The sequence below is a fragment of the Notolepis coatsorum genome, assembly GCF_963971535.1.
Source record: "Notolepis coatsorum genome assembly, chromosome: 3".
Taxonomy (NCBI): Eukaryota; Metazoa; Chordata; class Actinopteri; order Aulopiformes; family Paralepididae; genus Notolepis; species Notolepis coatsorum.
In genome coordinates this window covers 212,342,380-212,368,683 of record NC_140167.1, presented here as the reverse complement: position 1 = coordinate 212,368,683, position 26,304 = coordinate 212,342,380, and the positions used below count along the sequence as shown (strand labels likewise).

Here is a 26,304-nt window from a genome sequence, read left to right as displayed (position 1 = left end):
TAGCTATGACAACGTTAGCTAACGCCAACGAAGTGAGAGTAGGGAAACGTTAATGTAGTCAGAGTGTAGCGGGAACGGTAGAGAGAGACAGCACTTAATTTGCATTGGCAAGAGTTTATCTCATTCTATATCACGGCGACCTTGTATGCGACCTTGTATTGGAAGCCGGCCTGTATTTGTCTGCATGTATCAAACCCTTGTCCATTATAAGAGGCTATTTGAATGCCCTCCACTATTAGAGGATTTACGGTATTGCTGAAAATATACACTATGACTGCTCTTGTGACATGGTTATGATGTTTACTCTTGAATACGTTTGGAAAACAAATCTGATTTATGACGCAATGTCATTTTGGGACCGGTACCGTCGGGTGGAAGAGGTTTTAAGTATTCTTTTGAGCTCTACGTAGCTCCGACGTTTAACGGCCACCTCCGTTGAGTAGTCGTGGTCAAAAGACACTCTCTGTCCCTCCACCTCCATCTTCGTTCCCCAGGCTGTTTTGAATATGTTCTCCTTGACTTCGAACCTCAAAAAGGTTCGAAATTCGTAAGGTTTCGTAACGTACAATACCAGGAGATACCAAGTGAAAGTAGTAGATAGATGCGCAATGCTGGACAACACACAAGCACCATGGGTCATGTTACTTCTTCCTGTATGCATGTAGAAGAACTGGTGCTGTTCATAGCAGTTTTTAATAACGTGATGTTGCATATCTGGCACAACTTATAATAAACACACTTTGCATTGCAGTCCCCATTCTAGTATATTGTATTTATGTTTTATTAATTATGTACACATCACATAGATAGTGGTTTCCAGGTCAAGTCATTACTGTGCTTCTTTTATTATATAAAAATGTTAAACAAGAACACCTTATCAGTGAGACAAAATATTGACATATGATGGAAATGTTTTGTGGTAAATGTGATTTTCACATTGATGTCTTGATGTACTCCACTAAAAAAAACTGTTCCTGACACAAGGTTCAATTCAATGTTCATGATTGGATAACATACAGAACACAGAACCACTGATCACACATAAAGGAGTGCACGTCTATTATAATACGTCAATCTTGGCAGACTCTGCAACAACATTGAGTAAGATTCAAGATTCAAGATTCAAGTTCATCTAGGCCAGCGGTTCCCAAACTTTTTTGGCCGTGCACCCCCTGTCACCTCCCGACCTAGCTGACGCAAACCCCCCAATGGGTTTCTGTTAGAAAAAATTGTTGCTGGTCTCCGTGCACAGATGAAGCACACCTGTGTCAGACCACGCCCGAGACATTATTGTTTATTATTATTATTAAAACGTACGTTTTTTATTAAAACGTTTCTTGAATTTCATGATTTACACAGTGAAAATCCCCATTTGAAATAATGTATATTAGTTATATTTATTAGGCATAAAAAAAATATTGTTTGGTTCCTGTTGGTTGTCAGTTAAGGTAGGGAATTTATTTTATTTAATTTTTTATTTTATCTCTTCCCACGGCGACTATGGATAGGGAATTTCTTTATTTAATTAAAATGTTCACGACAACATGGATGCATGTACTCTGCCAGCATGTTTAATATCCATAATACTAAAGGTTTGACTAAGATTTTTATGAAATTTTATTGTAAAAAGAAATTTAGATTTTTTTTATTTTTATTTACCACCATTAGCCTTTTCATGTCACGCACCACCTAGAGGGCGCTCGCGCACCTAGTTTGAGGCAATTGCACTATAACTTAACTGTTCAAATTTCAACTTATTTTCTCTCCTCTGAAATATGAATGACTTGATAATGTCCACAATCCCAGCATTCTTGTTAGCAGTCTTTTCTACTTCAATTATCAACAGCCCCTCTACTACCATCTCGGGACAGGCATTCTCTGTCTTGACCTCTTGGACTTTGGAGGGCTGGAGGGCTGGAGATTCATGCCTCAGGAATCGGGTGGCATTAAGTCACGGGCGCAAAGTCACGGGCCGAGTTCACTGCAGGCTCCTGTGGCTGAAGTGGAGTCTTTTGTCTGAAGCTTGGAGTCAGGCGTTGAGTCTTTTGTCTGAAGCTTGGAGTCAGGCGTTGAGTCTTTTGCCTGAAGCTTGGAGTCAGGCGTTGAGTCTTTTGTCTGAAGCTTGGAGTCAGGCGTTGAGTCTTTTGCCTGAAGCTTGGAGTCAGGCGTTGAGTCTTTTGTCTGAAGCTTGGAGTCAGGCGTTGAGTCTTTTGTCTGAAGCTTGGAGTCAGGCGTTGAGTCTTTTGTCTGAAGCTTGGAGTCAGGCGTTGAGTCTTTTGTCTGAAGCTTGGAGTCAGGCGTTGAGTCTTTTGTCTGAAGCTTGGAGTCAGGCGTTGAGTCTTTTGTCTGAAGCTTGGAGTCAGACATTGAGTCTTTTGTCTGAAGCTTGGAGTCAGGCGTGTCTTTTGAGGCTGAGGCTGACTGTTTTGGTTGAGGCTTGCAGGCTGATACTTGAAGCTTGGAGGGTGACATAGATTTGTTTGGGTGAATCTCTGATGTTGAGTCACTTGGGTGAAGCTTGAAGGCTGATAATGAGGCCTTTAGCTGAAGCTTGGAGTTTGATGCTTCCTGATATCGTCTCTCTCTCTCCTCCGAGCTGCGGGCCAGCATCAGGCTCACCTTCCTCTGGTGGGCCAGCGCCTCCTCCTTATCAGTCAGCTACAGCGGGAAACACACAGAAGGGAAATCTTTCTTTTCTGGAACAAATTCAGCAAATGAAAAATACTTGCATGATACAAATGGTAGTTGGTGGTTCTGGCAATAGATAAATATATATATATATAATAATATTATATATATATATTTATATATAAATATATATATATAAAAGCCGCTCTGTTGTTACTAGAGCAGTTGTTAAAAAGGAATGCCACCCATTTTAAGAATTCACGTTATTCCTGTGCCCTAGGATAAGGGCAGAGTTTCATAAAGTTGCCGTGATGTCATGTGGGTCATGTGAGGAAGTCCACAATGCCACACGCACAAGAGCATTGTTCTTCAGCAGTCATATGCCTATATTTATATCTTTCTTCTATTACCCTGCCCATACCTGTACTTCCCCTCTAGCAGGAGCACTCATTCAAGGGTACTACGACTATGCTTGCACCTCATGGTACCAAAGCACCTCAAAGGCACTAAAAACAAAATTACAAACTGGTCAGACTACTGCTTGACCTCACTCCTAGAACCCACCTCACCCCTGCCCACTTTGACAACCTAGGATGGCTTAGAGTAGACGACAGAGTACAGCAACTTGCAATGGGCCTGGTCTACAAGATACACTACACCACTAAGGTACCCATGTACATGTCGAGGTACTTCCCAAAGGTCAGTGAATACCACGACCACAAAACCAGAGGGAGTTCCACAAATCATGTGCAACCCAGATTCGGCACAAACAAGGGACTAAACACGTTTCGCAATTATGCCACATCAATGTGGAACGCCCTACCCACAGCTGTAAAGGAATGTGAATCCCTACCCACCTTCAAAACCGCTCTCAAAGAGCACCTACGGGAGACTGCAATCAGAAACTGGCCGCCATAAATGTCCAAACCCGTACTACCTCGACGTTATGTACATGAAACTATGAAACGTTTGTAACCTTTTCTAAATGATATACTGAATTATGTTTCTTTTTTGCATTTTTTTTTTGTGTAAATAGTGTAATGTAAAAAGGGTAGGCAATTATAAGCCTCGGCTTCAGCGTACACCTTTTCGGTCATTATGTTTTTTTCATTTTTTTGGAAGTTCTACTACTATGCTTTTTTACACAGTACTGTATATTTGTATGTCTTGTATGTCATAAATGTCTTGATGAATTGAAAATGGGGGACCCTGATGTAAACAAGGCGAAAGTATTTTTCTGGTCTGCATCCGTCTGGTCTGCAGTTGTTTGTATTGAGCAAATTGCTGCAAAATAAACATAAATTAGTTGTTTAAATAAAAAGAAAAATATATAGCCCTGTTGTAAACTCCGCCCCACGGTATATTCTATCCTGGTTATTTATTATTATCATCACCATTATTATTTTTATTTTTAATTTCACTTATTATCAGTATTATTATTTTTATTTTATATATTTTTTTTTATTTTTTTTTGCTTTCTTTTTGCTTTCTTTTTGCCCGTTTTCGACTTTGTTTAGTTCTTGTCTTTATTGTTTTTCGTCGTCCCTGTTCAATTTCAGTCCTGTCCGCAAAAAGCAAAAAAAGAAGCAAAAAAAGAAACATGGTGATATGTTATACATTGATAACTAACTTTTGCTTCTCTGTACCACCTATATTTCACCAATAAAAGATATATAAAAAAATATATATATATTTATATATTTATCGAAAAAGATTTCCCGATTTATCTATTCTTCCAAATGGCATATTGTCTTATTACCAAGACAGGAGGGTGGTGGCTAGAAGGCATTCATATTATAGCCGGGTGCCTCTGACCTGGGAAGAACAGCACTCTGTGCTGCGTTGCATTGTGAGACTTCCTCACATGACCCACATGATGTCACGGCAACTTTGTGAAACTCTGCCATTCAGTAAATAATATTTGTGAACATGCCGTTCACTCTTTCCCATCACCCAGGGTACATGTTGGCACACCTCCCACAACCCTTCACTGTCAGTAAACTACATTACCCAGGGTACATGTTGGCACACCTCCCACAACCCTTCACTGTCAGTAAACTACATCACCCAGGGTACATGTTGGCACACCTCCCACAACCCTTCACTGTCAGTAAACTACATCACCCAGGGTACATGTTGGCACACCTCCCACAACCCTTCACTGTCAGTAAACTACATTACCCAGGGTACATGTTGGCACACCTCCCACAACCCTTCACTGTCAGTAAACTACATCACCCAGGGTACATGTTGGCACACCTCCCACAACCCTTCACTGTCAGTAAACTACATTACCCAGGGTACATGTTGGCACACCTCCCACAACCCTTCACTGTCAGTAAACTACATCACCCAGGGTACATGTTGGCACACCTCCCACAACCCTTCACTGTCAGAAAACTACATCACCCAGGGTACATGTTGGCACACCTCCCACAACCCTTCACTGTCAGAAAACTACATCACCCAGGGTACATGTTGGCACACCTCCCACAACCCTTCACTGTCAGTAAACTACATCACCCAGGGTACATGTTGGCACACCTCCCACAACCCTTCACTGTCAGTAAACTACATCACCCAGGGTACATGTTGGCACACCTCCCACAACCCTTCACTGTCAGTAAACTACATCACCCAGGGTACATGTTGGCACACCTCCCACAACCCTTCACTGTCAGAAAACTACATCACCCAGGGTACATGTTGGCACACCTCCCACAACCCTTCACTGTCAGTAAACTACATCACCCAGGGTACATGTTGGCACACCTCCCACAACCCTTCACTGTCAGTAAACTACATCACCCAGGGTACATGTTGGCACACCTCCCACAACCCTTCACTGTCAGTAAACTACATCACCCAGGGTACATGTTGGCACACCTCCCACAACCCTTCACTGTCAGTAAACTACATCACCCAGGGTACATGTTGGCACACCTCCCACAACCCTTCACTGTCAGTAAACTACATCACCCAGGGTACATGTTGGCACACCTCCCACAACCCTTCACTGTCAGTAAACTACATCACAGGTCAGGTATTACCATTATTTTATCAATCTGCAGCAACACAGTAACGCACAAATCCCACCAGGCGCGGGGGCGCAAGCACTCGCGGGTTCCGTGCGAGAACAACGTGCATGGCCTGGCACACCGAGTCCGTCTTCAGAGCGGGCGAAAGCGCACGGAGGAGGACGGCACGTTTACATTGGAACAGCTGTAAATGCCTAGTCTATATGCAAAGTCAGTCCCCGTTTGGAGATTTTTTTTAAGATTTCCAGTTCCAGTGTTCTATTGTCCATTTCGCATGTATAACCAGTTATTATATAATTAATTAGAATGTTAGAATTCATTTTAGAATGAATGGGATTCTGGTGGGATTGGTGCGTAAGGCGCAGGCTAGAACGAGGAGGAATACAGACCAGGTCCAGAAGTCTGTGCAGAGTCTCTGTGGGGTCGTCGGACATCTTGACCCCTGAGCTGGAGGGCAGCAAGCCTCTCAGCCTCTGGGCCACGCTGGCAGAGGACCTCCCAGCGCCACCTGGAGGCCACAGACAGAGACATCCATTGTTGCCAATGTCACGCCGGGGTACAAAGTACTCATTTGATTCAGGCGTCTAACATCGCTCCCTGATAAGTGGACCGTTGCTTTCAAATCCAACAGATAATCCAATCCAAGAGTTTTCTTTCACTCGGTTCCTAGTCGGTCTGTTTCCACTACCGTTCAGTTTGGGTTTCTTCTGTATAGTAATATTTATCTTCTCGGAGTCTTCAGATTATTGCTCAGTTCTCTTATGTGCTACACATGTTTCTCTGACTTCAAGAAAATGTGTTATGGTGCCATCAATAAAATGACAGTTTAAGTGCAATGCCATTGTTTCTGAATTATTTTCCATTTATGGCTTCCGACTCATACGTATATTTGATTTTAGCATCTTATTTCCCTCAGGGTATATTGTTTGCTTTCTTACTGTGGTAAAAAAAAAGTATCAAATTGCAATACTAATGGTATCGCACAACATGACAATATTAGTGTATTGTGGCCCAAGTACATCCACCAGCAACTGACCTCTCTCATGTCCAGTTGTCCATCTCCCCTAGCTCCACACCCCCCCCCTCTCTGCACCTCTCTCCTGCTTCCATCTCCCCTCTGCTGCCGATATATCAAAACTCATCCGGAAATCCAAGCCATCCACCTGCCAACTTGACCCCCTGCCCTCCTCCCTGGTCATAGCCTCCCTCCCCTCTCTCCTGCCCCTTATAACTGCAATCATCCATTCCTCCCTCACCTTTGGTTCTGTCCCATCATCTCTCAAATCCGCTGCTGTAACACCGATTCTAAAGAAACCTGGTTTAGACCCCAACATTTTCAATAACCTCCACCCCATCTCCTACCTGCCATTTCTCAAAAAAATCCTGGAAAAAGTAGTGGCTTCTCAGATGCATGCTCACCTCTCCAACAATAACCTCTATGAACAGTTCCAATCTGGTTTTCGCCCCCGTCACAGCACAGAAACAGCCCTCCTCAAAATCACTAATGACTTCCTGATGGCAGCTGACTCCGGACTATTATCCATCCTCATCCTCCTCGATCTAAGCGCCGCATTTGACACCATATCTCACTCCACCCTCCTTAACCGACTAGCCTCCATTGGAATCTCCCACACATCCCTAGACTGGTTCCACTCATATCTCTCTGGCCGTACTCAGTTCATTCAGTTAAAATCATTCACATCCCATCCATCCCCCCTCTCCTCCGGTGTTCCCCAGGGCTCTGTCCTTGGCCCTATCCTCTTCATCATCTACCTCCTCCCACTTGGTCTGATTCTCCGTAAATACAACATCAATTTCCACTGTTACGCGGACAACATCCAGCTCTATGTTTCCTCCAAACCCACTTCCACCCTCCCTCCCTCTTCCCTCTGTGCCTGTTTACAGGAAATCAAATCCTGGTTCACTTTAAATGTCCTCAAACTAAACAGTGATAAAACAGAGGTAGTCCTCATTGGCTCCAAGTCCACACTCACCAAGCACCCCAGTTTCACCCTCACCATAGACAACTCCTTGGTTTCCCCCTCCCCCCAGGTCAAGAGTCTGGGTGTCGTCCTCGACAGCACCCTATCATTCCATTCCCACATCAATAACACCTTCCGGTCCGCCTACTTCCACCTTCGCAACATCAACCGCCTCCGCCCTTCACTCACCCCCAACAGCGCCGCAATCCTGGTCCACTCCCTCGTCACTTCCCGCTTGGATTATTGCAACTCCCTTCTCTTTGGTCTCCCCCACAAACTCCTCCATAAGCTCCAACTGGTCCAGAACGCTGCTGCCCTATAATAACTAGAACCCCTGTCATCAGTCACATCACCCCCGTCCTACGCCAACTACACTGGCTTCCCATTAAACACTGCATAGACTACAAGATCCTCCTCCATACATTCAAGGCCATCCACAACCTCGCCCCTCCATACCTGTCCGACCTCCTTCACATCAACATTCCCACCCGGTCCCTCAGGTCTGCCTCCTCCATCAACCTGACCGTCCCCCCCCCAGCCCGTCTGTCCACCATGGGGTCAAGAGCCTTCAGCTGCTCTTCCCCCCGCCTTTGGAACTCCCTCCCCCCCGACATGAGGAACATTGACTCCATCATCCCATTTAAAACCCACCTCAAAACCCACCTGTTTAGGCAGGCGTATGTCTGATTTTATTTTATTTTTTAAATGTATTGTGATTGTTAATGAACTGTTTTTAAATTGTTGTACGGCGACCTTGAGTGTCCTGAAGGCGCCTTATAAATAAAATGCATTATTATTATTATTATTATTATTATTATTATTATTATTATTATTATTATTATTATTATTATTATTATTATTATATTGTATCGGCAGCTGTCTGTAATTCCCAGTGCTGATGATGCACTCACACATCCAAGCTGAGGTTCTTTAACCCTTTCACTGCCACATGACAAAGGGTTAACCCTTTCACAACCACACGGTTAACCTTCTGTAGTGTGGTAGTGAAAGGGTTAACCTTCTGTAGTGTGGTAGTGAAAGGTTAACTGTCTGTAGTGTGGTAGTGAAAGGGTTAACCTTCTGTAGTGTGGTAGTGAAAGGTTAACCTTCTGTAGTGTGGTAGTGAAAGGTTAACCTTCTGTAGTGTGGTAGTAAAAGGGTTAACCGTCTGTAGTGTGGTAGTGAAAGGTTAACCTTCTGTAGTGTGGTAGTGAAAGGGTTAACCTTCTGTAGTGTGGTAGTGAAAGGTTAACCTTCTGTAGTGTGGTAGTGAAAGGTTAACCTTCTGTAGTGTGGTAGTAAAAGGGTTAACCGTCTGTAGTGTGGTAGTGAAAGGTTAACCTTCTGTAGTGTGGTAGTGAAAGGTTAACCTTCTGTAGTGTGGTAGTGAAAGGTTAACCTTCTGTAGTGTGGTAGTGAAAGGTTAACCTTCTGTAGTGTGGTAGTGAAAGGGCTAACCTTCTGTAGTGTGGTAGTGAAAGGGTTAACCTTCTGTAGTGTGGTAGTGAAAGGTTAACCTTCTGTAGTGTGGTAGTGAAAGGTTAACCTTCTGTAGTGTGGTAGTGAAAGGTTAACCTTCTGTAGTGTGGTAGTGAAAGGTTAACCTTCTGTAGTGTGGTAGTGAAAGGTTAACCTGTAGTGTGGTAGTGAAAGGGTTAACCTTCGGTAGTGTGGCAGTGAAAGGGTTAACCTTCTGTAGTGTGGTAGTGAAAGGGTTAACCTTCTGTAGTGTGGTAGTGAAAGGTTAACCTGTAGTGTGGTAGTGAAAGGGTTAACCTTCTGTAGTGTGGTAGTGAAAGGTTAACCATCTGTAGTGTGGTAGTGAAAGGGTTAACCTTCGGTAGTGTGGCAGTGAAAGGGTTAACCTTCTGTAGTGTGGTAGTGAAAGGTTAACCTGTAGTGAGGTAGTGAAAGGTTAACCGTCTGTAGTGTGGTAGTGAAAGGGTTAACCTTCGGTAGTGTGGCAGTGAAAGGGTTAACCTTCTGTAGTGTGGTAGTGAAAGGGTTAACCTTCTGTAGTGTGGTAGTGAAAGGGTTAACCTGTAGTGTGGTAGTGAAAGGGTTAACCTTCTGTAGTGTGGCAGTGAAAGGTTAACCGTCTGTAGTGTGGTAGTGACAGGGTTAACCTTCTGTAGTGTGGCAGTGAAAGGTTAACCTTCTGTAGTGTGGTAGTGAAAGGTTAACATTCTGTAGTGTGGTAGTGAAAGGGTTAACCTTCTGTAGTGTGGCAGTGAAAGGTTAACCTTTTGTAGTGTGGCAGTGAAAGGTTAACCTTCTGTAGTGTGGTAGTGAAAGGTTAACCTTCTGTAGTGTGGTAGTGAAAGGTTAACATTCTGTAGTGTGGTAGTGAAAGGGCTAACCTTCTGTAGTGTGGTAGTGAAAGGTTAACATTCTGTAGTGTGGTAGTGAAAGGGCTAACCTTCTGTAGTGTGGTAGTGAAAGGTTAACATTCTGTAGTGTGGTAGTGAAAGGGCTAACCTTCTGTAGTGTGGTAGTGAAAGGTTAACATTCTGTAGTGTGGTAGTGAAAGGGCTAACCTTCTGTAGTGTGGTAGTGAAAGGGTTATAGGGACATTTCACTTTAGTAGAACGTGTCCATAAATCAGCAGTCTTACCTCTGTCTAACGTCATCTACTAGTGAGCTAGTGACCACTGCTGTCCCTGCCGTCCGCTGTCAACACCACCGTTCATCTACTAGTGAGCTATAGTGACCACCGCTCCTCCCAGGCGTCAGGCTCCTCAGTCACATACACGTACCATTACACCCCTACTTCTTACTGTCTTTTAGTATTATGTACTATCCTTATACTACTACCTATCATGCTAAATTATGTCTATACTACTATGCACTCAGAGTGTAACACTCAAGTTCGTCAGCTAAATGACTAAATGTAAATGCAAATGTAAACATTTAATATAATCCATTTTGTGTTGTCACACTGGCCTTCTGATTTCCGTGGGCAGGACTCGAACCTGTCCGCCTCTGCCAGAAACAGGAAGTGGTCATTGCGTCTCCGAAGTTGCTGTTCGAAGGCAATGCGGAACGCATCAGCTGCCATCAGTGCTTCCTCTCTCCTCCTGCGCTGGGACTCAAGCTGCAGACATAAGACACATGCATGTGTGTGCACACGCACACAAGCACAACATCATATTTAAATATCTCATTCAAGTTGAGTTTCTCCCAAGCAATATAGAACTAGGGACACATCGTCAGTAGATTATTCACTTAGTTCACACATTTTCTGTAGGATTTGTGGGTGGCTCTCAAGTTCAAATGGAAAACAAATAAATCACCAATATTATTCAGCCAATAAAAGGAACAGGCCAACATTATGGGATCAATTCCCACTGTGTGCACTGAAAAACCTCTTCTATAGACCTGTGCGCTGTATACAAACATACCGCTTTCGAGCCAATCAGCAATACCAACTTGAGTCACGTGACTAAGGGGGCTTTCTCACTGCCATTCGGGGTCAAACCAGCTCCGCTCCGTCCTCGTTCCGTCCTTGGGTGCGAGCTTCCCCCCTCCCTTCCCCCCCTCTGGTTTGCGTACACACTGCAGTCTTGGTGCGCTCCGGGTTTTTGTTTCCGGTTTGCGTTTTGAGCGTGTAATCTTGCCGTAGGTGATGATGTCACGCTCTAACGTCAACACAGGAAGAGTTTAACATACGGTGGTGGAAACTGGATGCTGATATAAAGAAACGAATAACCAATAAATATGAAGTTATATTTGAACCTCTGTTGTCAAGCCTTGTCAATATAACCCACCCCCCTTTTCTCACGAATGGAACTGGTGTCGTGGAGTCCGCTTTTGAGCGTTTTCCAGGGTTAACTTAGCCTATTTATTACTAGTTAGCAGCTAACATTAGCCCATTGCTCGCGGCAATTATATTGCATGTCATTGATCTACCGGTCGATCACGGCCGACTGGTTGGGCACCACTGGTCTAATAGAAATAAATGCATTCGAACAAGAAACCAATGTATAGTAGACATAGCAATGGCAAACAAATGGCCAGGCCTAATGCGAGCCAGGGAAGTCTTGTGCTTTGTAACGTGGCTTCATGTTTTCATCCACTGAGCCGTGGCCCGTGAGGCTCAACATGCTTGTTTGGTTGAGGTCTGAACTCGCCAAATTGCCCATAAATATCGTTTTTGTGGGTATTGTCCAGTTGTTGCTGTATGTTTTTATCTGCCCAAAATTCAAGCAAGCATGAAAGCATTACAGTAACGACGTTGTGTGTGTCAGCAAGTTGATACAGAAGCCTCTCCCGTGTTTTGGTACAAGCTCGCACACCACGCCCCCCGCTCCCACTGGCGCGCACCCGGAACCACCTATTTCAGCGGTCCAGGTTTGGAGCGAATCAGCGTCCCCGGGGACGGGCGGCGGGGCGTTCTCACTAGGACAGACACACCCTTTTTGGGTGCGATCCGGCTCTGATTCGACCCTGAATGGTGAGTGAGAAAGCCCCCTAAGTTGCCTCGGACCTGCGTGAGCTGCGGCGCTAAAAGAATACGACGGCGCTCTATGGAGAAACCATGGCACATCATAGCACTCCCCTGACTAAAAGCTGTTTCAAATTAAAACGGCTGGATGTAATTTAGCCAAATCAGCATGGCTGCGAGTGTGAGTTTTCACCTTTTACATATCTAGCTTTGGCATGTATTGATTGCTTAGATCGATAGCATGGCTAACAAATGCAAATATATTGTTGTCTGCCCCGTTGTTCTGACGTTCCTTTCTGCTCCGGTTTTCGGCCAGCTAGGCTAGCTGACCCGTATCTGCTTCCATTCATTTGTGCTAAGCTAGGCTTGCTTGCAGCCGGATAGCATTCTACTGAATGCACAGAGAGGAAATTGGTATCTATCTTCTTGTCCGACTCTGGAGAATACTGTAAGCGCATTTCCTATAATGTTGGTACGTTCCTTTAATGCCAGGCTTATAGAAGAGGTTTTTCAGTGCACACAGTAGGAATTGATTGAAACAGGATTTATTGACAGGATTGGCAGTCGGTTTAGCAAGACGGGGGGAAATATTGAAAACTAGTAAACTTTTTTAAGCTGCAACTTCAAAGTCCATACAGAGATTTTACTGCTCTAGCTGCTACTTGTTCTTGCAGGGGTTCCCAAACTTTTCAGGCCGGGACCCAGAAAATAAGGCGTCAGAGAGCCGCGGCCCAATGCACATCGTCAGGCTTTTTTTTTCTTTTTTTTTGCCAGGCGACCGATTTATTAAGCCAAATATCACTTCAATCCTATTAAGTTAGTTCAAGTTAGTTATTCATTTATATGTGCTATTTATGAGAGGGCTAACTTGTTGCAAAATAATAATGATAATAATAATAGCCTCATTAAAATACTATTGTTGCTTCGGTTGTTTTCAGCGTTTTATGTGCATAATCTGTTATTTAGTTTGAAATGTTCGTTGAAATAAGTAGATTTTTCGTTTTTGTTTATTTATTAAGTTAATATAAAACCATATAGTCACATTTTAGAATACAATAGAATAGAATTTTAGAATACAACTAGAAACACTGTCCTGGCCTGCTTCTAAGTTCAGTGGCCGGACAAAAATAAATAAAAAATAAAAAAAATAAAAATAAAAAAAATATTGATTTTTTTTTTTTTTTATCATCTCGCGGCCCTCCCGTGGCTGCTCGCGGCCCACCTTTGGGTCGCGACCCCGACTTTGGGAACCACTGCGTATAGACAATGAATATCACCTGGTTACTTTTCATTGGCGACAATCTGACCCTAGTTTAACACACTACATACAGTACCTCATGAAATGTAGTCATTCTAAAGCTGATCACTTTAGTTGCCCTATTTCACTATTGTCAATGTAAACAGAACGTTATCTTGGAGGGAAGTTAGCTAGTCAAAATTAATGGGGATTTTGTCATTTTCTATTAGCTATTGCACACTGTTTATTGTTTATTGCACACTGTTTTGGTAGATTAAAAGACGAGGCTTAGATATTATAATTTCAGAAGGAATTTCAGTCATCATTTCTCAATTTACAAAAGGTATTTTCAATATAGGATACTATAGCTCAGGTTGTTTCAAATGAGAGCGAGAAGCCTTTACCTCTCTCTCACGCCACAGCAAAACATTGTAACCTAACCTAATAGTGAAATAGGGGGGTTATTTTATAATAATAATAATAATAATAATAATAATAATAATAATAATAATAATAATAATAATAATAATAATTAATAATAATAATAATAATAATAATAATAATAATAATAATAATAATAATAATAATAATAATAATAATAATAATAATAATAATAATAATAATAATAATAATAATAAAAAACCCTGAGGGGAGCCCTGGAATAGTATGTATGTCTAATAACATGAAGGGCTTTGGGTATTGGATGCTGCACACTGTACCTCCTGTCTAATAACATGAAGGGCTTTGGGTATTGGATGCTGCACACTGTACCTCCTGTCTAATAACATGAAGGGCTTTGGGTATTGGATGCTGCACACTGTACCTCCTGTCTAATAACATGAAGGGCTTTGGGTATTGGATGCTGCACACTGTACCTCCTGTCTAATAACATGAAGGGCTTTGGGTATTGGATGCTGCACACTGTACCTCCTGTCTAATAACATGAAGGGCTTTGGGTATTGGATGCTGCACACTGTACCTCCTGTCTAATAACATGAAGGGCTTTGGGTATTGGATGCTGCATACTGTACCTCCTGTCTAATAACATGAAGGGCTTTGGGTATTGGATGCTGCACACTGTACCTCCTGTCTAATAACATGAAGGGCTCTGGGTATTGGATGCTGCACACTGTACCTCCTGTCTAATAACATGAAGGGCTTTGGGTATTGGATGCTGCACACTGTACCTCCTGTCTAATAACATGAAGGGCTTTGGGTATTGGATGCTGCACACTGTACCTCCTGTCTAATAACATGAAGGGCTTTGGGTATTGGATGCTGCACACTGTACCTCCTGTCTAATAACATGAAGGGCTTTGGGTATTGGATGCTGCACACTGTACCTCCTGTCTAATAACATGAAGGGCTCTGGGTATTGGATGCTGCACACTGTACCTCCTGTCTAATAACATGAAGGGCTTTGGGTATTGGATGCTGCACACTGTACCTCCTGTCTAATAACATGAAGGGCTTTGGGTATTGGATGCTGCACACTGTACCTCCTGTCTAATAACATGAAGGGCTCTGGGTATTGGATGCTGCATACTGTACCTCCTGTCGGACTTGGAGGAGGTGTTTCCGACTAGCAGCGGCACTTCTGGCACAAGGGCAAGGCTCCCTGCCGCTGAAGCACTGGCACGCTCCCAACATAGCCATCTGGGCCACCGTACCAAAACCATTTGGGGAGAAAGGAGAAATAATGAATGGGTGTTGGAGTCAAACATTCACCTCCTTCGCCAGAGTTTATTTAACACATTCCCGGCCAATCACGTATATACGTTTTTAACTCGTTTTTTCTTTTATTCGATTTTAATATCCTATTCAATGTCACAGAGCTGTATTTTGGCTGGAAAAGGCATATTGGGACTCCGAAAGTGCAGTGCCGGCCAGATCCTGGTATTGGCGCTGTCTCGAGAATGCAGTAATCCTTGTTGCAGACTTGGTGTCTGTAACTGAGGGGTTACAAAACCCTGACTGTATTAAAGATTGTGATAGATTAAACCACTACTACATATTATTATTATTATTATTACTTGCCAGACAGTACAGTTAATTATGGCAGACACTCAGAATAGACGGCACGGTGACAAGGAGATATCATTTACAGTATTTATTATTATGCAGAAGATACAACTGTCAATTACTGGGTCGCTCTTTTATGGCGAATGATATTAGAAAGTCAGCAAGTAGCAAAGTCAGTGGGAATGAATAATTCCTAGGCTAGGTATACTAGACCAGACGCCGCCTGGCATGGGATGGCAATATAGGGGGGCAAAACGAGGGTACAGCTGGAGACTGGTGATATCCTCCCAGAGTTGTAAGCTCCAGAGGAAGGAAGAATGTACGGATACTCAGGCTGTTCACTTGAAGAAAAAGGGGTTCTCATACGGATCCGGTCTTTATAATCCAAGTGCTCGGCAGCAAGGTAATAGCTGTAATCCAATGCCCGATAGCAATGATGATAGCCAGCCAGCTTCGTCCACGAAGCTAGCCCGATGTAGAATCTTCAGGGTAGTTAAATCCAAACGACAGTGGGTATTAACGATGCTCTTCTCCACGGTACTACGTTTACACAATCACTATAATCCAACCAATAATGGTTCTACAATATCGCGGCGGTAGGTTCCAATGCGCACATGTCCAATAGTTCTGCTACTAGGCCCACCTCGTGTGCTGGCACTAATTACTTTAAGTCCACACACACTTGCTAAGGTTCACGCTAGTTACTAAACGAACGAACTGCTTGTTAATGCTGCACACCGAACGAACTGCTGTAATACGATTCACACTAAATGACGACTCTTTACTTCACATTAAGTTAGGTCGAACTTGACTCTGCTATACGCTAGGTTCAACTACTGCTGTTGCATTACTCCGGACGAACTTCACGTTACTGCATTAGGTTGAACTTCACCGTTGTACTGACGAACGAACCAACCGCTACTTCACCGAACTGCTACTGTTCGCGCCTTCCACAATATATATACTTAGAGGGCTTTCTAGTGCGCAGCCGAAGCTCTTGTCTGGGATCAATGCGCTGGCCCCAGGCATGTCCCAACATGTCCAGACTCGTCTTTGAACTTGTCTCAGGGGCGCGATTCTAGGCGCCGCCGACGTCAAGGGCATTATCCAATGAGGAAAGCGAATAATGCTATGATTCAAACGGAGGCTTAAAGGGATATAGCTTATATATATAAATAATATACAAGTTATATAAAACAATAAAACGTAGATTCTCAATGTTAATCTGGCCCTTCAGAACAGTGTCACATTTTTTACGCTCCGGGTGGACTTTTCTGTTAGCCTGAAGCGAGGGCTTCACCAGAGCGCATGGAATACTTCTTGGGACGCCGGATTCATTATGCAGTAAAGGAATATGGCATCAGCCAATGGACATATGATCTAGCAGATGGCGATCAAATAACTGGAAAATTATTTTTGGAATCCAACCGGCCACAGGTAAGAGCAATTTGACGTCAATTTCAGCTTGATCATGCAAGGATTTCATAGCCATCCCCCTGCTCAGCCTATGTTGTGGTAATAACGAATGCCGTTATTGGTAATCAATAATCAGAAATGACTTCCCCCGCCCCCCCCTCCTTTCATGCATTCATGATGGAACATAATACCGATCATAAGCATTTGGATTTTTAACTCTAGCTTGTGTAGGGACGAAACGCCAATCGATTTAACGTTATTAGCTTAGCGCCTAATAAATAGCTTTGCAGGAATTATCCCAGATCATTCCGATATAACACTCATATTGACCACCGTATAAAACGGGAACGTATTGATGAAACAATTATTTCTTTATGTCAATTGACAATGACATTGGATCCATAGCTATAATATAAAATATAGGTTTAGCTCTACAAACAACGTGACGCACAGTGAACGTTTGTAATGGAAAGGTGGCCTTCCTAGAGTGGGGCCCGTCTAATGGCTGGCCGGGAATGTGTTAATGGGGTTGTCAAATACAATTAAAATTTTTTTTTTACATAAATACTTCCAATAAAAACATTTTAAACTTAAAGCTGCTGTCGGTACCTTGCAAAAAGGCGGGCGATCTGCGATCACGGTCAAATGCACACAAATAAGTGCTTTTTAATGCTGAAACCTGTGGTACATGTCTGAGGATATATGACTATCTGAATATATATATATATATATATATATATATATATATATATATATATATATATATATATATATATATATGGTTTCTTTCATATAAATCTATGGTGTATCACCACAACAATCACATTAAAATAAAAATGTATTAATAACATTTTACCAATAGGGGGCACTACAAATGCAAACTAAATGATCAGAATCAGAATAAAAGACGATCTGTGTTGGATTGAACCTTCCCTCTCTCCTCTCTCTCTCTCTCTCTCCTCCAGGGCTGTTCCCTCTCTCCTCTCTCCCCTCCAGGGCTGTTCCCTCTCTCCTCTCTCACCTCCAGGGCTGTTCCCTCTCTCCCCTGACTACATGGAGGCTGGGTCGCATGGAAAGCCCTCTGCTCTCGGACGTTCAGCATAGCAGTGAGCTCCAGGCACTGTTGACTTAAGGCTGAATGTGAACACACACACACACACACACACACACACACACACACACACACACACATTTAGACAGTGTCCATCCATTAATGGAGTATTTGGGTGGAGCACTAACTTGAGTGACTCACCAGCGTTCTCTGCCTTCAGCTCCTGCACCTCCCCCAGCCTCTCCTGCAGACTGTCACTCAAAGTCTTGTTGTCACTGCACAGCCTGCCCACACACAAGCAGGGACCAATCAGAATCCATCTTAAGGCGAGACAGCCTAGGTAGGTGAATAGGCTAATCTAAAAGATTTTGGTAGATTGAGATTTTTTTATATTTTGCTTCCTTAACACGAGATGGCCAAAACAACAAAGTTGTTAGAGAAACATGGCGCGCGAGAGAGACTTTAAGCCGTTAGTTCTTCCGGTAGGGAGCCAGAAGAGTTTGGATAGTGAGACGGACCACATTGAGCAGCCGAGCTCCAGCCCTTTGAAGGGGAGGGCTGGGAGGGGGAGGGGAAGACCACGAGGTAGAGGTAGAGGTATAGCTACAGGCTAACAGACAGGCTTCTGCTAACGGGACAACCAAATCGATCGACAGAGATAGAATATATTAATTTAGTTTCTTATATCACCAAATACTTTCATTCTGTACGAGATGCTATGTTTATGGAAATAAACATCCTTTCTTTTCCTGTTTTTTTTTTTATCCTATTTTTCTCCGATTTTATTTTTTTCTCCCCATCCCAATTTAGTCGTTATGCCAATTCCCCCCCTCCCCTACCTGGTTGTTGTGCGCATGTTCCTCCTACTGGTCGGTACAAGGGAACCCTGAAGTCCACCACATGCTTCCTCCGACATATGTGGAGACAGCCAGCGGCTCTCTTTTCACCTGGCAGCGAGGACTCTCATTGGTGAAGCGTAACGCGTGGGAGGTCACGCTGCCTTCACCATTTCCTGCCTTTCGCTGAGCAGGCGCCCAGACCTGACCTGTAGGTGTCGCTGTCCACAACGCCAGATTACCACCCACGACTTCCCTCGCCCTAACTCAGCCAAACGAGTTAGTATGACGACCGGCCCAAGCCGCAGGCAATGCTGACTCCGGGAGTCGAGACCGCAGCCTCTTGCATTGGTGACGAGCGCAAATCTCCGCTACGCCACCCGACCGCCATATAAACATCCTTTCTGATAAAGAGACGACGACTCCAGTTAAATTTTTGCCTGGATGCATTAACGGGGTGAAACAGTGGTTTACAGCCAGTGCTTGGGAGGACAGAATTCCGCCGAACGATTGCTCCCAGGCCTGCTCCGTGTTCGTCAGCTGCACCTGGTTGAAGGTGATCTCACCTGTCATGTTTCTGCTCCCAGGCCTGCTCCGTGTTCGTCAGCTGCACCTGGTTAAAGGTGATCTCCCACTGCAAGCCGTTCACCTCCTGGAGGGGACATCGCGTTTAAATGATCAGCCGATGTGGATCATCACGTCATCTTTCATCACGCTGAACAACCCCAGACGTGTTGGTTTCGTTTCACACAGTGATTGAAAAAGAAGAACATAATAATTGTGACATAAATGCATAAAATGTGCCTATTTATGTTTTAGCTTATAAACCATGATCCAATTATTATTTCAAATGTCTGTTTTTTTTTATACTTATCCGTTCTAATGACTGTATATTATATTTAGGCTGTCGATCCGTTAAAATATTTAATCGTGATTAATCGCATGATTGTCCATAGTTAACTGTGATTAATCGCATATTACTCACACATTTTCTATCTGTTCAAAATGTACCATAAAGGGATATTTTTCAAATGTTTAATACTCTTATCAACATGGGAGTGGACAGATATGCTTGCTTTATGCAAATGTGTGTTTATTAAATAAAATACACAACTGAAAAGACAAATATTGTCCAGAAAAACAAAAAAGGTACTGCATTTAGAATACACATTTTTTTATAAATATGCTGCAATCATAACATGGTAAAGCCCAATAGTCAACAACATGTGGCTGAATGTAACATGACTCAGTAATGTACTCTTATAAAGGTTCACTAAAACAGACCCTTTTTTAGGTTCACTAAAGCATCCTTGTTCACGATGGACCTCAATGCATCGCAACAACAGACACATTGTTCAAGAGGTACATTAAGCTAAATCTTTCATTACTCAAAGATCATTCCCTGGATTCCTCATACTTCTAACGCAAATCACACAATGTAATTGTGTCCAACCTCACAGGGGGAAAAATAAAGGGGCACAAAAAACATCCTCTTCGACTATGTGGAATCAAAACGGTATCACCAAAATATAACATATGTACCAAGCCTGCTTGCCTCAACGACTACCGCCCTGTAGCTCTCACCTCCATAGCCATGAAGTGCTTTGAGAAGCTAGTAAAGGGCTACATCTGCTCCTCCCTCCCCATCAACATGGACCCCCTGCAATTTGCATACCGCCCCAACAGGTCCACGGAGGACGCCATATCCCATGTGCTGCACACAGCAGCATCACACCTGGACAAGAGGCAGGGGAACTATGTGAGAATGCTATTCATCGACTACAGCTCGGCATTCAATACCATAGTCCCCTCCATACTCATAGCCAAGCTCAGGGACCTGGGCTTGGGCTATGACCTCTGCCAGTGGGTCTTGGACTTCCTGACTGGCAGACCCCAGGTGGTGAGAGCAGGCAACTGCACCTCCGCATCCATCACCCTCAACATAGGGGCCCCCCAGGGCTGTGTTCTGAGTCCCCTCCTCTACTCCCTGTACACACACGACTGTGTGGCTCAGCGGAGTAGCAATACAATCGTCAAATTTGCTGACGACACAGTGGTGGTGGGCCTGATCTCTGCCAACGACGAGAGGGCCTACCTGGAAGAGGTCAAGGTCCTGGCGGGATGGTGCCAGGAAAACAGCCTCTCCCTGAACGTCAGCAAAACAAAGGAGATGATTGTGGACTTCAGGAGGTCGGGGGTCAAGGACTACAGCCCCCTCAGCATCGACGGGGCACCGGTTGAGAGAGTCAACAGCTTTAAGTACCTCGGAGCCTACATATCCGAGGACTTGACATGGACCACACACATTGACAGTGTTGTGAAGAAGGCACGACAACGCCTCTACTTCCTCAGGCGCCTAAGGAAGTTCCAAGTCAGCCAGAAGATCCTTAAGAACTTCTACTCATGTACAATAGAGAGCATCTTGACCGGCAACATCACCTCCTGGTTTGGGAATAGCACTGCACAAGACCGAAGCAGACTACAAAGAGTGACACGTTCAGCCGAACGCACAATTGGAGGGGGGCTCCCCACCCTCCAGAACATTTACTACAAGCGTTGCAAGGGCAAGGCTAAGAGAATCATTAAAGACTCCAGTCACCCGAACAACTGCCTCTTTGAACTGCTGCGGTCAGGCAAGCGATACCGGAGTCTCAAGGCGAGCACAGAAAGACTCAGAAGAAGCTTCTATCCCCAGGCCATCAGGCTGCTAAACGAACAATGAATGAACACTACACAACAACAACCACCAAACGCACATAGCACACACATCCACACGCACACACTCACTTTAAACAAACACACTGTAGCACCCACTCCACACACTTTATAGCACACACCCACTTTAAACAAACACACTGTAGCACACACTCCCCACACTTTATATTTATGGATGAAGGATTGCACTACAACTCGTACACCTTACTGTAAATTGTACCTAAAATTGTACCTCATCCCATTTCTGCTTTGCACTAGATAGTACTGTACATTAGTACACTGCATAGTATTGTGTATTGTATATTATATGGTAACTCAGAACATTGTACATATGTCTATACCGAACACTGTGACCTCATTTTCTTCTTCTAAATTCATGCTATATTATGTTATTATGTTATTTGATACTATCTTGTCTAGCACAGTCTCTGGAGCGTAACAGTAAGAAGCATTTTGTATGAAAGTATTCTGTACTTCTGTATGACAACTATTAAATAACTTGAACTTGAACTTGAACCTTCACAAAATCATCAAGGGGGGGGGGGGGGAGATCTGATCGTTAGAATTTTTTTTGTTTATGACCGGTACAGTAAGCCACTGTGATCGTTACATAAACATGTTTCACGTTCGGTAAAATAGACATAGGGGGTCCTTACCTTAGTCAGAAGGTAATCCAAAAATAATAATTCCAATGATCCCATCTGCGATTGCGATTACAAGTTTATATGTAATTACACGTTTACGGGAAAAAATTGGTTTTGAGGCGAGCAGATCTGCTTGCGATTGCTTTGGAAGAGCTCCTCCCCCACAGAGCGAGCCTCGATGCATTCATTGACTATACTGCTGCCTTTCTAATCAGAGTTCAAAAGGTAGACGATACTGCCATCTGGTGAGATTCGATCGGCATTGCAATTCCATCGTATGTGGCTGTGCCAAAATGATTCAGAGAGCTCCGGCCGAGTCTGTAGAGCGGGGATCAAAGGAGAAAGATCAAACAATCTAATAACGAGTATACTGGTTATTGGCGCTCAACGCATGGTGCCCAATAACGAGTATACTCGTTATTGGCGGGAATGAGTTAATGCGTTATTAACGCCATAACTTTGACAGCCCTAATTATATTGTATACTGATTTTTCTCCTTTGTTCAACTGTATAAAGCAAGAATACTACAACCCAATGTTGACCAGACAGTGTGAAGGTAAACAGACCACGCCTTTATTTGAGCAGCACCCCTGAAGGGCTAGTTGGCCCAGAAAGAAACACCAATGCACACCTCGTTACCAAAGACACTCTAAAGGAAGAGAAAGAAACACCAATACACACCTCGTTACCAAAGACACTCTAAAGGAAGAGAAAGAAACACCAATACACACCTCGTTACCAAAGACACTCTAAAGGAAGAGAAAGAAACACCAATACACACCTCGTTACCAAAGACACTCTAAAGGAAGAGAAAGAAACACCAATACACACCTCGTTACCAAAGACACTAACAAAGGAAGAGAAAGAAACACCAATACACACCTCGTTACCAAAGACACTAACAAAGGAAGAGAAAGAAACACCAATACACACCTCGTTACCAAAGACACTAACAAAGGAAGAGAAAGAAACACCAATACACACCTCGTTACCAAAGACACTAACAAAGGAAGGGAAAGAAACACCAATACACACCTCGTTACCAAAGACACTCTAAAGGAAGAGAAAGAAACACCAATACACACCTCGTTACCAAAGACACTCTAAAGGAAGAGAAAGAAACACCAATACACACCTTGTTACCAAAGACACTAACAAAGGAAGAGAAAGAAACACCAATACACACCTCGTTACCAAAGACACTCTAAAGGAAGAGAAAGAAACACCAATACACACCTTGTTACCAAAGACACTAACAAAGAAAGAGAAAGAAACACCAATACACACCTTGTTACCAAAGACACTAACAAAGGAAGAGAAAGAAATACCAATACACACCTCGTTACCAAAGACACTCTAAAGGAAGAGAAAGAAACACCAATACACACCTCGTTACCAAAGACACTAACAAAGGAAGAGAAAGAAACACCAATACACACCTCGTTACCAAAGACACTAACAAAGGAAGAGAAAGAAACACCAATACACACCTCGTTACCAAAGACACTAACAAAGGAAGAGAAAGAAACACCAATACACACCTTGTTACCAAAGACACTAACAAAGGAAGAGAAAGAAACACCAATACACACCTTGTTACCAAAGACACTAACAAAGGAAGGGAAAGAAACACCAATTAGGGCTGGGCGATATATCGAGTATACTCGATGTATCGCGGCTTGTTCTACATGAGATGTAGTAAATTACTATATCGTGAACATCGAGTATATGTTGTCACGTCGCGGCTGAGATGAGACTTGCTTTAGCGCAGAGCTGTCCTCTCATTTCATTATAGACACAGACCAGCGCGGACCTTAAATGACATGCAATTGTAATTTCATTAGACACAGACTAGCGCGGACCTTTAATGACATGCAATTTAATTGACGCGAGCAATGGGCTAACGTTAGCTGCTAACTAGTTATCCAATACCTAGGCTAGCTGCTAATGCTGGAAACGCTCAAAGCGGACTCCACGACACTAGTTCCATTCGTGAGGAAAGGGGGTGGGTTATATTGACGACGCTTGACAACAGAGGTTTAAACATAACTTCATATTTATTGGTTATTAGTTTCTTTATATCGGGCATCCAGTTCCCATCTCCGTGTGTTAAACTCTTCCTGTGTTGACATTCGAGTGTGACATCATCACCTACGGCAGCTTAGACGCTCAAAACGCAAACCTTGAACAAAACCCGAGGGGGGGGGGGCTGGCTCTCTCGTGTGTTCTCGCTAGGGATGGGTACCGAATTCGGTACTTTTGAGGTACCGAACCGAAACACGTCGGTACTACCGAGTATCGAATCAAGTGAGAAACCAAAAAAAAAAAAAAAAAAAAAAATTATTATTATTATTTTTTTATTTATTTTTATTTTATTTTTTTTACTTTTTTCTTTTCATGTCAACGTTCACACGCACAATATATGCTTACCTAGGATTTGACTTGATTCAACAACAAAGCAGTCGGAGCAATGACAAGCAGAAAACTGTCGAAATTGTAGTTATTTGAAGTTTGGATTTTTTTTTTTTACGACTGAGGTACATTAAATTTCTTGAGACTAAAGTACCGAAAAAAGGTACCGTTGGGTACCAGTATCGATTCACAGGTACCGGTACCGGTATCGGTTCAAATGTGAAAGGTACCCATCCCTAGTTCTCGCCCTCTCGCTCTCTCTCTACATTCAATGATTTAAAGTAGCCAAACGTTACAGTATAAATACTAACTGGATAGTTGATGATATAAACATTTAATTTCATTATCTGAAATATTCAAAAATCATTAAGTCTGCTATAAGCCATTATCCCTTTGTGTGTGATTATTATTTTCTCACAGTAGTATATATATATATATATATATATATATATATATATATATATATATATATATATATATATATATATATATATATATATATATATATATATATATTTATATATATATATATATATAAAAAAAGTATTTAATTTTTTTCTATTGCTCATTAAAATTAAATAAATGTATTTATTATTTAAATGCCTATATATCATATTCGACGCAGACGGTAGGCTATATATAGCTCATTTTGTTATTAATCTTATTAAACTCACCTCCGGTTTTGGGGATATTGGCCTCTGGATTCTATTGCCCCCTTCCCTCTGGACAGTGTCCCGGTGATACTCCCCGTGTATTCTGTTATTATAACAAACCGACCCTCTGATTGATTCAGTTCTCAATAATAGTCGGGCCAGACTTGCTGAAGAGGCGCTCCTCTGAACAACTATATGTGACGTCCCCCTCTCCTCCATGGGTGAAGCTCCTGTCAGTGGCAGATCCTGCATTCTACCTTTTGGGGATCATCTGAAACGGTGTTCTGCGAAATTCTACTACCTGCTGGCACGCATGGCGCACGCATGCGCATGACCCACAATCGTTCACACTACAATATCCTGCCACCTTGCTGACGAACGTCTTGTTGAGTCTTGTTGTTGATATATCTTAAACAATATCTTAAACATATGTTTTTCATTGCACCTTTTGAACTGTATATGCATGTAAATATTTGCATGTAATTGGCTTTGCAGCCGAATGTATTTGTAGATGATAAAATGTCGGTACACCTGTTGGAATTCGGAGTGAACTATAGGGTGACGTCACCCAGCTGTCCAAACATATAGGCGATTCGCGCTACGGCAGCAGTTCTCAGCAGAGTAGTAGAATTTCGCAGAACACCGGCTCGGACAGGTGACAGGCAGCGCGACTCGAGTGAGCTGCTCAGCAGCCTCGGCTGGAGATGCATCCTGCTGCAGGACCACAGCACCGACACTCTCAGGACCGTGACACTTTGCGGACCCACACTCTCCAGACCCTCGCTCCCATTGGCTGAGTTGGGTCACGTGACCGTCCCACTCCAATTCAGCCATTGGGTGGGACGGTCACGTGACCCAAATCAGCCAATGGGAGCGAGGGTCTGGAGAGTGTGGGTCCGCAAAGTGTCGCGGTCCTGAATGTGTCGGTGCTGTGGTCCTGCAGATGGATACTATTGCTCGGCTGCGCAATGCATTGGTTTGTGACGTCGCCCGATTTTATTATTTTAAATATAAGAGGGTATTGGAACGAGGCATTAAATTAACAACATTTAAAACATTTTTTAAATAATAATCTTTGAAAGATAAAAAATAATTTTTTTTTTTTTTTTTTTTTTTTTATATCTTTGAATTGCAGGACATTGTTTTGTTGTTGCGGGACGCGGGACAAACGGCCCAATATCAGGACTGTCCCGCGACTCTGGTCACCCTAATATATATATATATAT

At 43.1% G+C, this 26,304-nt stretch overlaps 1 protein-coding gene across 1 annotated transcript in view; it reads right to left on the bottom strand.

Moving 5' to 3' along the window:
- Nucleotides 1-1,965: 1,965 nt before the first annotated feature.
- The window catches only part of LOC311226161 (coiled-coil domain-containing protein 125-like), a gene marked incomplete at both ends in the record, with an annotated part of 84,530 nt that continues 60,191 nt past the window's right edge, over nucleotides 1,966-26,304 (bottom strand). Inside the window, 6 exons of the mRNA XM_084311534.1 lie at nucleotides 1,966-2,658; nucleotides 6,056-6,174; nucleotides 10,592-10,742; nucleotides 17,789-17,901; nucleotides 18,020-18,102; nucleotides 19,221-19,306. Of these exons, the coding sequence (XP_084167660.1) occupies nucleotides 1,966-2,658; nucleotides 6,056-6,174; nucleotides 10,592-10,742; nucleotides 17,789-17,901; nucleotides 18,020-18,102; nucleotides 19,221-19,306 (1,245 nt within the window). The remainder of the gene's footprint in view (nucleotides 2,659-6,055; nucleotides 6,175-10,591; nucleotides 10,743-17,788; nucleotides 17,902-18,019; nucleotides 18,103-19,220; nucleotides 19,307-26,304) is intronic.